A 12,713-nucleotide genomic window follows, 5' to 3' on the forward strand; every position below is an offset into this window, starting at 1 on the left:
AAAAGCTACAGCGGCCGTTTTTTACAAAACAAGCAAAGAATATTTAGAGCAGTGGTTTCAGTTCAACGAGGAAATAAAAATATTTGAATGGGCCAATTTGAGGAAGGTTCCATCGTGGGAGGTAGTACAAAAAGTACAAAGACTTACTTATTGAACAGAAATTTATTAGTAGCAGTTTTTGACGAGTTTTCACTAATTTCTAAGTATATAACAGCTCAGAAAATATGTGATAATCGTTGGGTGGAAGTATTTACGCACTTCAATGCAAATGATCTCGCACACGTGAATTTTTCTAAAACTGTAGAATACATTTTGTGTCTGCCAGGCAGTAATGCTCGAATTTCAGTATGTAAAACTAAAACTTTATAACGAGAACAAGCTTATTCACACATTTTTTTGAGAATTCGTGTTTTAAGAGCTCTTGATTTAATATAATTTACAATTTTAATTACTAAATCAAGAACATTTTTAAGCTCATCTGGAATCGATTTAACCATCAAAGCTTCACGATGTATAAAACAATGGGTTGAAATTATATTTGGAAAATCTTGTTTTAATCTCGAAATAAAGTCTTTAAATTTGCCAGTCATTGCAGGAGCTCCATCTGTGCATACGGAAATACAATTTGTCCATAACAGTTCATTTTTTTTTTAGAGTATCACTAACACAATTATATATATCTTGCCCGATCGATGTTGTTAATAATTCAGTTCAAGATAAAAATTGTTCAATAGCCTCATTGTTTTCAATAAATCGTATATAACTTAATAATTGACATTTTTGACTAATATCGGTCGATTCGTCAATTTGTAATGAAAATTTTCGGCCATCACATAAAATTTCAGAAACGTGTTTTTGAATGTCGGAAGACATATCTTCAATTCGTCGAGATATTGTGTTATTTGATCATGGAATACGAGAAACTTCCTTCACAGCACTCTCACCTAACATTGATTTTACAATTTCTTTGCAAGCTGGTAATATTAAATTTTCAGCTATAGTGTGAGGCTGCATTTTTTTAACTATTAATTCAGCAACTTCATAACTAGCAATCTGAGCTTTATCGGATATATTTGTAAGTTTTTCAAATTGTTTTGATTGTTTTACATTTGACGATAATAAGCAGCTAAAATAAGTTTTATCTTTATTTAACAAATGTCCGTGTTTAGTAGTAAAATGCCTTTTTAATTTACTAGGTACCATACATTCGTTCCTAAGTTTTTCTCCACATACCAAACACTGAAGAATAGGAATAGTTTCTGATCCACAGAAAGTGAAACCAAAATTTAAATAACTATCATGGTACTTACGGCTTGCACTAGAAGATTGTGTACCAGATTTGATGGTTTCAGTAACTGTCGTTTTCTCTTTTTTATTATCGCCATTATTTTCATCGTAATCGTTAAGCTTTCTTTTTATATTTAAAAACTTATCCATAGTTATTATAAAACAAACATCACAAAAATTCAATAAAATTTAGGCTTGTCGTGGTGCGGTTTAAACGTAATCGAGAAAACGGTATCGAGAGATAATAATATTATTACCTAATAACGATCATTATATACCTATTATTCAATAAGTAGATAATATTTATCCAAAGTGTACCGTGACATAAAAACTAATAATAAAGTGCCGCGATGGGAAAAAGTTTGGGAACCACTACATGAACGTGAAGATGCTCAGTATTGCATAGCCAGAACTCGTCTGATTTGCCCTTGTTTTCGGATATACCCATATGCAATGCAGGGTGGTTATGGTATTATTGTTATCTAAGTACGTGGGACACGACAATACATTAAAAGTTTCATGTTGTATATGTTCATGAAATATCTATAGAAAACTGTGAAAATATTTTTCATATTTACTAGTACCTACCTAATTATTTAATAATTATTCATAAAAATTTAAATATTTAAATACATATTGTCTTCATATTCCCCAGTGACAAGGAGTCCGTTGCTGTTAATAGATGCTAAAGAACAGATACAAATTTTAATATAGATCAGACAAGAGTACAGTATGTTGCTTTGAGCAACGATAATAGTTTAATGCTCTTTATGGTACTAATTACAAAATTCTATGATATTTATCATGTAATATTTCCATAAGTATTTGAAAATTAATTAAAACAAGAACACTATTGATAGTAATAAAATATAATTATAATGTATACAGATATATAATATACTATATAAAATAAACATAAAAATAAATATGTAATTAATAAAAGAAAACATATTTTTTTCATTTACGTATAATTAAACTTAAAAACTAAGGCACATATGTTGTATACTATCTACTAACAAATTGTCGGTGTCATATGATATCCACCATTATCTACTGTAATATGTTTTGACAGTATCGATATTATATTACTATATATCTTTGGTTCCTGTGAAGAAGGGCTTAAGTCAACTTTTGGCTTTTTTTTTTTATAATTTTGTCTTGTCATATTTTTTGGTCTAAATGGCATAAGTTAATGTGTATTTCAAGTTTTACTGAAAATAAAAATATCTTAAGTCACCATGATGTACTTTTTGGTTGTCAAAAAAGGTATTTGTCAATGATATGACTTAAGCCATTTAGAACAAATATAGATATATTTTTCTAATTGATAGTTTTTTTTTCTTTATAGAGCTAAAAGAAGCAATTTTAGTTCTAAGCGTATTGAATACTGAATCTGGTTTTTCATTTTTGTAGAATAGATTTTATTGGATTTTCAGTAACTAAAAAAAATGTAGGGAACGAAAAACAAATTCTTTAAAGAAAAGAAATATTACATATGAATATTATTTTAATTTTGATGGACCACTTAAAATGTGCTACAAAAAATGTTTTCTAACAACATTAGATGAAAATTAAAACTTTATACATTCAGTTATTGAAAATAAAAATTGCAGTGTATCCGGTATCACTAAGTTAGAAGCTCGTGAAAAAATATTACATGTAAAAAAAACAACTGATGAAGCAATTTTTAATGTTCAAAAACATATTTCATCATTTTCAACATATGAAAGTTACTATACTCGCCGTATCAACGATACAAAGTATTTACCATCACACTTAAATCTTAATTTAATTTACAAACTTTACCGTTCCGAGTGTAATGAACCTGTTAGTAAAATAATTTATGAACTAGAATTTAAGAAAACAAAATTAAAATTTAAGTTGAGGATGACAAATACTTGCCACAAGTGTGATGTTTTCAAAATTAAAATTTAAATTGAAAATAATAATGAAAATAAAAATAAATTGAATTGAAGATCGTGATCACCACGTGGAAAGTGTTGATGATGCGTATAATGCTAAAAATTGACAAGGAAAAATTTAAGTTGGATCCATCAATAATTTGTCTAACTTTTGATTTGCAACAATGCTTGCCAATCCCAAATCTAGAAACGTCCGTTGCTTTTTATAAAAAATTATATCGGACTTACAATTTCTCCACACATAATAGTAATATTGGTTTTTTGTATTACAAAACAAATTAATTTGAAGATGAACCTTTTAAAGTACTAAATCTAAAAAGAAGAGGCGGGGTCAATCATTTTTTGTTGCAAAAATGTATAATGCACCAGTGCCAATATCTAAAGAAAAAAAAAATGACTTACTGCAACTTCTCACATTAATACCTACTATTTATCATGATTTTTACAAGAATTTGGTTGATGATAGTACTGAAAACCAGTCATATGATCCAGATCTCGATAAAACATTAACTGATTATGATGACTAGGTATTTTATTTGTTTAAAGTTTAAACATACAAAGGTATTATAATTTATTTTGTTATAATATTTGGTGTATTGCTATCATTATATTGTTATTTGTTATAATTTTTTATTAATTATTATGATTATTATTATAAGTAATTTCTGTTAATAAAATGAATCATGAATTCTATGATATAAAAAAAAAAAATTCAATAAAAAATAATTTTTAAGGATTTTAAAGTTTGTTAAAAATTAATTTAAATTAAGAGTTAAGTAAAAATGTAAAAAGCATAAGTCATGGTCAAAAAAACTTAAGCAAAAAAAACATGAAATAGAAATGGCTTAACTGCAATAACTTGTAAGTCCTTAATATTTTCATAATTGTAATATTAAGTATTTGTTTGGCATGGAAAACTAATATAAAAAGTATTTAGAATGAGAATAAAAATATTTAATTTTCACTTGTAGCAATTTTCAAAATTTGATTTATTTGTGTTGAAAACTATTCAGAATTGACTTAAGCTCTTTTTTCCAGGAACCAAAGATATATTTATGAAAATTTTATATGTGAAACATTACTTCTGATAATTGTCCAAGAAATAGAACCTGAAACCACAATTTATTTAGATGAATGGAGAGCTTACAGTACTCTTAAAGAACATGGTTTTCTTCATTAGACAGTTAATCACAGCAAAAACTTTATAAATCCAAGTAGAGATGCTAGATGGAGAAAAATAAAAGTAAAGTATGGAATCAGAGCTCGAGAAGGGACCAATCTTTTTAAAAAATAATTGCAAAACGAATGCGGATATCTGTCAACCGAAAAAAAAATTTTGAATGTTTTTTACAAGGTACAAAAAAACATTTTTGTAAAAAATAAAAAAAAATATGTACAACTGTTAATAAACAGACTCTTTAAAATAGGACAACTGTGAACCAACAGGCATTGATATGTATGAGTAGATTTTTGTAAATATGATTTTTTTAGTAGATAGCATACGACATGTGTGCCAAAATTAAAATATAAATTATTTAAATCAAAATATTAAATAATTAGTTAAAATTATTGAACAAATATTAATAAAATTGGAATATTTCTTTAAACTAAAGTTGAGTTTTAAATATTTAGTCTAAATAGATTTTTATTTTTTTCATTTTGCACAACAAATCCTTGTAATTTAAGTTCAAAACATTGACTGGTTAAATGTGGCATATTTTTAATGTCTAACCAAGCATCTTCGGAATCTTGATCCATAAACTCCACTAATAACTTTAAAAAAGTCAATGCTTTATAAATATTTAATTCAAATAAAGATTTTAATTGCTATGTAAGTAAAATTATAATTTATTTCATTTTTATGAACTTACGCTTAAAGTTTCTTTTAGTGTAGAAGAAGGACTTAATTGAGATAATAATAAGTACTAAAAAAGATAATATTATAGAATAATAAATGATATTTTATGTTATGTCAACATTCAATAGAAATAATAAATTTACCATGTCTGATTTGCATTCCTTAAAATCTTGAGCAACTTTTTCTTCTATATCTGCATTTATTGTATTTTGAGTTGTATAATTATCAATTTCCTGTAGCAAGTCCTTAATAAATATTGACAACTCTTTAAACCTAGAAACATTAATTATGCATTTGAAATATTTATATTATTACATAATATTTGCAATTAAATTACCTATCTATATTTTTAATCATATTTTTATCATCATGTTTGATACTATTCAGTAACAGTACACTTTCTGCAGAAACCTTTTCATATAATTTTAAAAGTTTCACAGAAGTCAAAGATTGAAAACTAGGATAATCTTTAAAAAATTAAATTAAAATCATCCATGTTAATAAAACAAATGAACTTAATATATGATAGAAAAAGTATTATTTCTTACTAAGAGGTCTAGTTTCCTTTAATAAACATGTTATGTCATTAATAATGTTCTTTTTAATTTTGAGTAATTCTTGGTGTGTATTAGCATTGGTTGGACTTTTATTTAAGCTCAACTGTTGGTCTAATCCATTCAATATTTCAGCCAAAGCTTTCACTTGTGCTTTAAACTTCAACAGAACATCGACAAGAGAAAAATCATCAGTCATTACCTCTGTGTTTTCCAAACATTCAACTTGAGATTGTACATCAATATTTGTTGAACAACAAGGCTATATGAAAACAAACAATTATCTTATTAATACTTACAAAATTAGTTTTATGGATATATTTTAATGTGTATTATACAGATTATGGTTTACAATATTTTATAAAAAGTATATATTTAATAAATTTCATAAAATCCACTGTTATATTAAGGTAAAGGTAAGTATATTCTAATTTTATGTTTTGATCTTTTGAACTTCATAATGAATATTCAGCAAATTTTAATAATGTGTTTTAAATCATTAAATATTTTATATTATACAAGTACAATTTATTACCAGCTTATAACCATAATATACAATGTAGTCTCTACCTAAAGGGCATTTAAACAAATGGGGCCCCCGACCAATTGAGGATCCGAAATATATAATTCTCAACTTAGTAACAAATTGATACAACTTATCTCAGCTCAATATTTGACAGTCAGGCTTAAATAAAAAGATATAATTTAAAAATAATTTTCAACTCAAAATGTAAATGCTATAAATACAAAGATTACTTCTTCAATGATAAATTTGATAAATAACAAGTTATTAAAGTATAGAGACAGGCAGCTACAATATTATTTATTATTATATTTCTTTGATAAAATAATATCAATAATACATTTTCAAACAAAAGTAGGCCTGAAAATATTGTTTGAAATTCCAAATATTTATTATAATTAGAAAATTATTAGATAATTTGAAATAATAATCAAATTTATGTTTCTAAAATGGCCCTCACATAGCCAAAAACGGCTTTGATAATGTACTAGACTTTAACATTTTAAATTGAACAGTACAAAACATAGTTTGTTAAATATATATTTATCCAAAAGAAATTTTACAAGATAGATATCTTCTAAAAGCTATGCATTTATTAAGTTGAATAATCAACTACAATTAAAATTGGTAGTCAACAAAAGTATTAAAAATAAATAAAATATAATAAAAGGTCCCCAGTATTATAACATAAATTCAAGTATTTAAAATTGTTATTACAATTATTGATTTAGATAATAAATGAACATTTTGTATTAACTTACATCACTGTCTTCATTGTTTGATGAATATGAATTATATGAGTTAGATTCTGACATTTTTCCTGTGATTTGTAAAACCTTAAGTAATTGAAACAATTTACACAATGTTTATAAGCTCGATAAGTTTATATTTAATTTATTCATGTATAATTTAAATTACTTTTTGATTGTAAGTTTAAACTACATATGATATTAAATATAATACTAATATTTATTATCATTGGATTTCAAATATTTTTGAATATTGAAATATTTATCCATTTAACGAGGCAACAGTTATCAAAACGTCAGAGTTATCAGCTCAACAACAGAGTGTCGTCCGATGAAAAGTAAACTTACCCTAAATATTTGTGATTTAATTGCTCGCAATATTGGGTGTGAATTATTAAAACTCAAAATAAATCGCAAACAATTGAATTGGTGGGCTTAAATTTATTAAATGTGTATTAAGATAAAGATTCGAACTCGAAAGGATTGTAAGTCGAAAAAGTTCCGGACCGGCGTCCAACGTTGTGGCTAGCCTGAAACCTGCTGATAGTCCGACATCTTTTTTTATTTTCCGTCACTTTTGTAGCGAATTTCACTTAGCCTATTTCATTACGTCCGGCAACTCCTCAATTTACGCGTGGCCGTTGCTGTCAACTGCCTATTTATAAGATTTACACAACAGAAAATTCATCCTGTTCAAAATGTATTCTCCGTTCTATCAGCTCAGGAAACCCGTGGACCAACAAAACGCCATTGAAAATGTTCAGCAATTTCCTGCTCATCTCGTACCGGGTAAATTGATTTACCGTTACTTTTGTCTTACCAATCAAGTTTCCGTCGCCGCCGAATGGACGGCTCATTTATCAAGTGATTATTAAATATCTCTTTGTTTTCGATTACAGGTAGGACGATTGCTGCTGCTGCAGTCAATGAAGATAGCTGCGAGTTTGGTTCCCCCAAATATTTTGCCCTCTGTGGATTGGGCGGTGTTATTTCATGTGGTTTGACACACACAATGGTTACTCCATTAGATTTGGTTAAATGCCGTCTACAAGTGAACCCTGGAAAATACAAGAACCTTCTCTATGGTTTCAAAGTTACAATGGCTGATGAGGGTGCTAGAGGATTAGCCAAAGGTTGGGCTCCAACAGCTATTGGTTATTCTATTCAAGGTCTAGGTAAATTCGGTTTGTACGAGTACTTCAAAATTTTATATGCCGACTTGTTGGGAGAAGAAAAAGCATATTACTGGCGTACATCTCTGTATTTGGCTGCATCTGCATCTGCTGAACTCTTCGCTGATGTCGGTCTTGTTCCTCTTGAGTCGATCAAGGTCAAAATTCAAACTACTCCTGGTTTTGCCAATACCATGCGTGAAGCTGTCCCTAAAATGTTGCAACAAGAAGGTGTATCTGCTTTCTTTAAGAGCTTAGTACCATTGTGGATGAGGCAAATTCCTTATACAATGATGAAGTTTTCATGTTTTGAAAGAACAGTTGAATTAATTTATGCTCATGTTGTACCAAAGCCTAGGGCTGATTGCACCAAAGGAGAACAATTGATTGTTACGTTTGCTGCAGGTTATATTGCTGGAGTTTTTTGTGCCGTTGTGTCCCATCCAGCTGATACATTGGTGTCAAAATTGAACCAAGAAAAGGGAGCATCTTCTGTTGATGTGCTAAAAAAAATTGGTTTTGGAGGATTATGGAAGGGTTTAGGCCCAAGAATTATTATGATTGGTACCTTAACAGCTCTGCAATGGTTCATCTATGACTTTGTTAAAGTCACTTTGAACATTCCTCGACCCCTACCACCTGCACCACCCAAGGGAAAGAGTGAATAAATAATTTATAGTACATTAAATTATTTAATCAATTCAGAACCGTCAGTCTTACTTAAATATAAACCATGTGCACTTATGAATTGTTCATTGAGGAGAGTATTCAACGCTTTTTAGTTTTGTTTTACATTTGTAGACGCTTCAATCATTCCGATTTAACAATACCTCAATCACGTGTATTTATTAAAATACAAAACTCTAGTGTGCTGTATCAGTATGTTATAAAATATGTGTATAATGTTGTTCTTAATAAAGTTACTTATATGTTCTGAGTTGTAGTATAAAATGACTTTTTATTAATATTTATATAATATATGTTAAATAATTTAGTGTTATGTAAAATTGATATATTGTTGGTGAACATTCTGTTCTCAGTTTCTACATGTGTGTTAAATATAGATTTAAATATTTGGCACAAGTTAAATTTACTATTATTATGTCCAGTGCCTATGGTTTAATTCTATTTTTTTTTTCATACATAAAAATTATTATTTATTGTAAAATTTAATAACTGGCAATTTTTTCAAGTGGTTATGAGTACAAGTGATTTATAGCATTAAACATTCATTTATATGTTAATCTTTTCAATTTATGCTTAATAATGCTATACAATATCTTAATTGATTGGAATTTTATCTTAAATTTTGTAAAATGTCAAATTAACTAATAATATAGTTGTACAAGGTCAAATTTATATGACCTCTTTAAGTTTATTTTATACTATAGTATTTCTATAGTACTCTATATTATACAAATCAAATGACTAAAAATAATTTTTTTTATTGAAAAAAAAAAAGATTTATTTATAAATTCATTTAATTGTGAAATGGTGAAAAATGCACAGGTGCTTGCTTATTTAATATAATTATACAACTGTGTAATTTAATGGTAGTTCATTAAAAAAGCATTTGGAATTATTTTAGTTTTTTTTTCTTTTTTATGTAATAAATCGGAACATTCATTTGATAAGACTACATTAAAAGATAACTTTCATGCTTTGAACTCATGATAATCGTTACAAAAATATCAATAGCACATGATTCATTTTCATTGTGCAACCATTAAGTAAAAGTTGTATATTATCTATTAGATAAAACATTTTACTATTTTTCTTCTATGGTTAAAATGGTCTTTCAAGACCATCCTGTCTCACACCAATTCCTCCATTTTTCTCTATCCAATTTGTTCCTCCCCTTAGTCTTTCTATCTTGTTTTGGGTATTCCCAATGGTATTTTCCTATGCGGGTTTTGTTCCATCACTGCCTTAATTCATTTTGGCCCCTCCAAGCATGGCCTGCCCATTGGAGTCTGCTTTTTTATCTCCTCTGTTATGATTGTGCTTTGGAATGAAATTTCGAGTTCTGTATTTTTTCTCCTTTTTTCAATTTCCGCTGATGTTATGCTTAACTCGTTTAAAGATTGTCCATAATATTTTTCTTTCCAGTATTAAAAATTTATTTTCATCAGATTTTCTTAGTGACCATGTCACTCCGTACAGAATTACTGAATGGATTTATGTAGTATATTATTGCGTTTTTAGTTCTTTAGATAATACTCGAGATCCTAAATTCGTTGCTAACCCATAGTAACATTTATTGCTTGACTGTATTTTAGTTATAATTTCCTTAGCTATAACATTATGTTCTGTTACCATTATTCCGAGTTACTTGAATTGTTGCTTTTTGCTGAAGTTATATTTTCCAATGTTCAATATATTTATAAGAGAATGAAATTGTGTTCTATTAATAAACATATATGCCGTTTTCCCTTCATTACACTATAGTCTTATTTTCGCTACAGTTTTTTCTAATACATTTTTTTCAAATTTATTATAAACTCAAAATGAGTTTCTAAGTAAATGTTATTTACTTTACATTTTTTGATTTAAACAATAAACATTTTATAGAAGTTAATTATATAAATATAGAACTCAGGAAAGATAATGTATAAACAAAAATGTTTTATTAATGATTGGAATTTAATGGATTATACCAGATATTCAATTAAAATTAATAAATAAGTAACTTAAAAAACATCTGAATCAAAATAATCTGTAAATTATATAAAATCTTATTTATAATATATATATTTCTAAATATTTTTAACTTACCATAAAAAAATAAGTTAATACAATTTTATCAAAATCATAACAATTAAAATAAAGTTTAAAATGTATTATTAAAAAATCAATAGGAGCAATGTCTTTTACATAATCATATGTATATGATTTAGTAAACATTGAGCTTTTTAAGGGCTTCAACATAACACGGAATGTTATCCACAAAATAACTGAGTTACTTAGCTTATATCTTAGTCATAATATTGCAATGAATGGACAGCTAAGTAATGAGCTTGCAACATTTTTCAGATTTTAAATGAAAAATTTAAAAACCAGCTTTTTTTAATTGTTTCAATTGATAACTAAGCCTTTCTTCTTTCGCCTTTCTTGTGTACGACATCTGAAACAATTAAAAACATGTTTAATAAATTTTTCTTGACAGTTGATTAAATATCCAAATAATAAAAATTTTAATCATAAAACTTACAGTTCTAGATTTCACATACACTTGTAAGAATTTATCACAATCCATATCACCAGCTAAAAATTGCTCAGCTATCCGTTCACTTTCTTCATCACATTTCAATGCAGCATTTTTCAAATTATCCTAAAAATTACAATTGCTATTTTATCTAGTATTTAGTATAAAATAGTTTTTAAAGTATCAATATTTATAATTTACCGAGATTGATTGTGGAGAATATTTTTCACATAATTTAACATACTGAGTTGATAAAGTAGCATATGATGCTTGATATAGTTCTATTTTTTCTAACTGTTTCGATATTTCTGCTCTTAAATTAGTCAATGATTCTTCTTTAGACATATTTGAATCTTAAAATAATAAGTTGTTGATTTTATTCAATTATTGACAATCAATAGTTATTCAATTACTAGCTAAGTCCATTATTTTTGTAATGGTATTTTCAATAGATTTATTTGATGCTTCTATAGATGGTAATTCTGAAATGAATTCATCCAGGCAATCAACATTATTATTCAACCGTAGTAATTCAGCTGATGTTAGTTTTGCAAGGCTACACAATTCAATGTCCTAAAAACACAAACAAAAACGAGTTAAATTTGTTTAAGCTATTTATAAAACATTTTCAAACTTACATTACTAAGGGAGGCAATTGTATTATTGATGGATCCAGCATTCCCTGAATAGCTTTAACCAAAAGATATTTATAAGTAAAAACTATTAAAATACCAAATATGAAAATTACCTATCTGAACCATTGGCTAGCGTAAGTGACTGATCGAGTTCAAACTCTCTACGTATAACCTGCACAACTCTTCCTAAATCAGAATGAATGGTAAACTGAAAAAAAAAATAACTTAGTTAAATAACTTGTACACGAATACTTCTGTTATAACATTATCTCACATTTATCAATCCAGGAGCTAATACTATTTCACCTGCAGAATCTACCCATTTGTGGTTGATGCGAGGGTATACTTTTATTATAGGTTTCTCCAATGGAAATTTAGGTCCTAAATCAATGATCATTCTTAAACTACCGATTCTGGTAGGAAATTCAACAAAGTATTCTTTATCAAAAATTTTTTCTGTAACACTAATTATTACATTATGTTTACATCTTTTCGTGTTTAATCAATTGCCGTGAAATCATCATGTTTACTTACTTTTCGTTAAAAACTTTTAATGTGTCAATTTGTATTTCACGTTTCCTGGTCAGATCGTGACTGTTGTATAAATTCGTAGATAACATTTTGGAAATCTTGTCACTAGCGAGTGTAATATATCAACCAGTGAGAAAGTCGAGACCATTACACCTAACCATCGACATTAAATAACATTTGAGCACTTGTGGTCGAAATAATTTTCCGAAAACGGATGAAACATCAAAATACCATGTTGATAGAAATCTGATGATAACGTTATCAATTTTTAAATTTT

At 27.4% G+C, this 12,713-nt stretch overlaps 3 protein-coding genes across 4 annotated transcripts; 1 reads left to right on the plus strand and 2 right to left on the minus strand.

Moving 5' to 3' along the window:
- Window positions 1-4,794: 4,794 nt before the first annotated feature.
- LOC112691273 lies at window positions 4,795-7,087 on the minus strand. 2 transcript variants are annotated; one of them, XM_025565436.1, is made up of 6 exons: window positions 6,906-7,087; window positions 5,616-5,883; window positions 5,405-5,534; window positions 5,211-5,340; window positions 5,081-5,134; window positions 4,795-4,982 (listed from the first exon to the last, which is right to left on the minus strand). In XM_025565436.1, exons 1-6 carry the CDS (start codon window positions 6,957-6,959, stop codon window positions 4,830-4,832), a joined length of 789 nt encoding a protein of 262 aa, XP_025421221.1. In that variant the 5' UTR covers window positions 6,960-7,087; the 3' UTR covers window positions 4,795-4,829. The 2 variants fall into 2 exon arrangements, with proteins under 2 accessions (XP_025421221.1, XP_025421228.1); XM_025565443.1 differs by having other exon boundaries at window positions 4,838-4,975.
- Window positions 7,088-7,459: 372 nt separating this feature from the next.
- Window positions 7,460-9,016, plus strand: LOC112691262 (phosphate carrier protein, mitochondrial-like). The gene is made up of 2 exons (XM_025565426.1): window positions 7,460-7,682; window positions 7,793-9,016. The coding sequence occupies exons 1-2, from the start codon at window positions 7,592-7,594 to the stop codon at window positions 8,731-8,733; spliced, it is 1,032 nt and encodes a 343-aa protein (XP_025421211.1). The 5' UTR covers window positions 7,460-7,591; the 3' UTR covers window positions 8,734-9,016.
- A 1,889-nt stretch (window positions 9,017-10,905) lies between these two features.
- On the minus strand, window positions 10,906-12,661 carry LOC112691103 (vacuolar protein sorting-associated protein 37A-like). The gene is made up of 8 exons (XM_025565253.1): window positions 12,440-12,661; window positions 12,180-12,369; window positions 12,019-12,113; window positions 11,909-11,960; window positions 11,684-11,843; window positions 11,472-11,623; window positions 11,277-11,396; window positions 10,906-11,189 (listed from the first exon to the last, which is right to left on the minus strand). The coding sequence occupies exons 1-8, from the start codon at window positions 12,523-12,525 to the stop codon at window positions 11,115-11,117; spliced, it is 930 nt and encodes a 309-aa protein (XP_025421038.1). The 5' UTR covers window positions 12,526-12,661; the 3' UTR covers window positions 10,906-11,114.
- Between the last annotated feature and the right edge of the window lie 52 nt (window positions 12,662-12,713).

The sequence above is a fragment of the Sipha flava genome, unplaced genomic scaffold, assembly GCF_003268045.1.
Source record: "Sipha flava isolate LNK unplaced genomic scaffold, YSA_version1 115_pilon_pilon, whole genome shotgun sequence".
NCBI classification, from domain to species: Eukaryota; Metazoa; Arthropoda; class Insecta; order Hemiptera; family Aphididae; genus Sipha; species Sipha flava.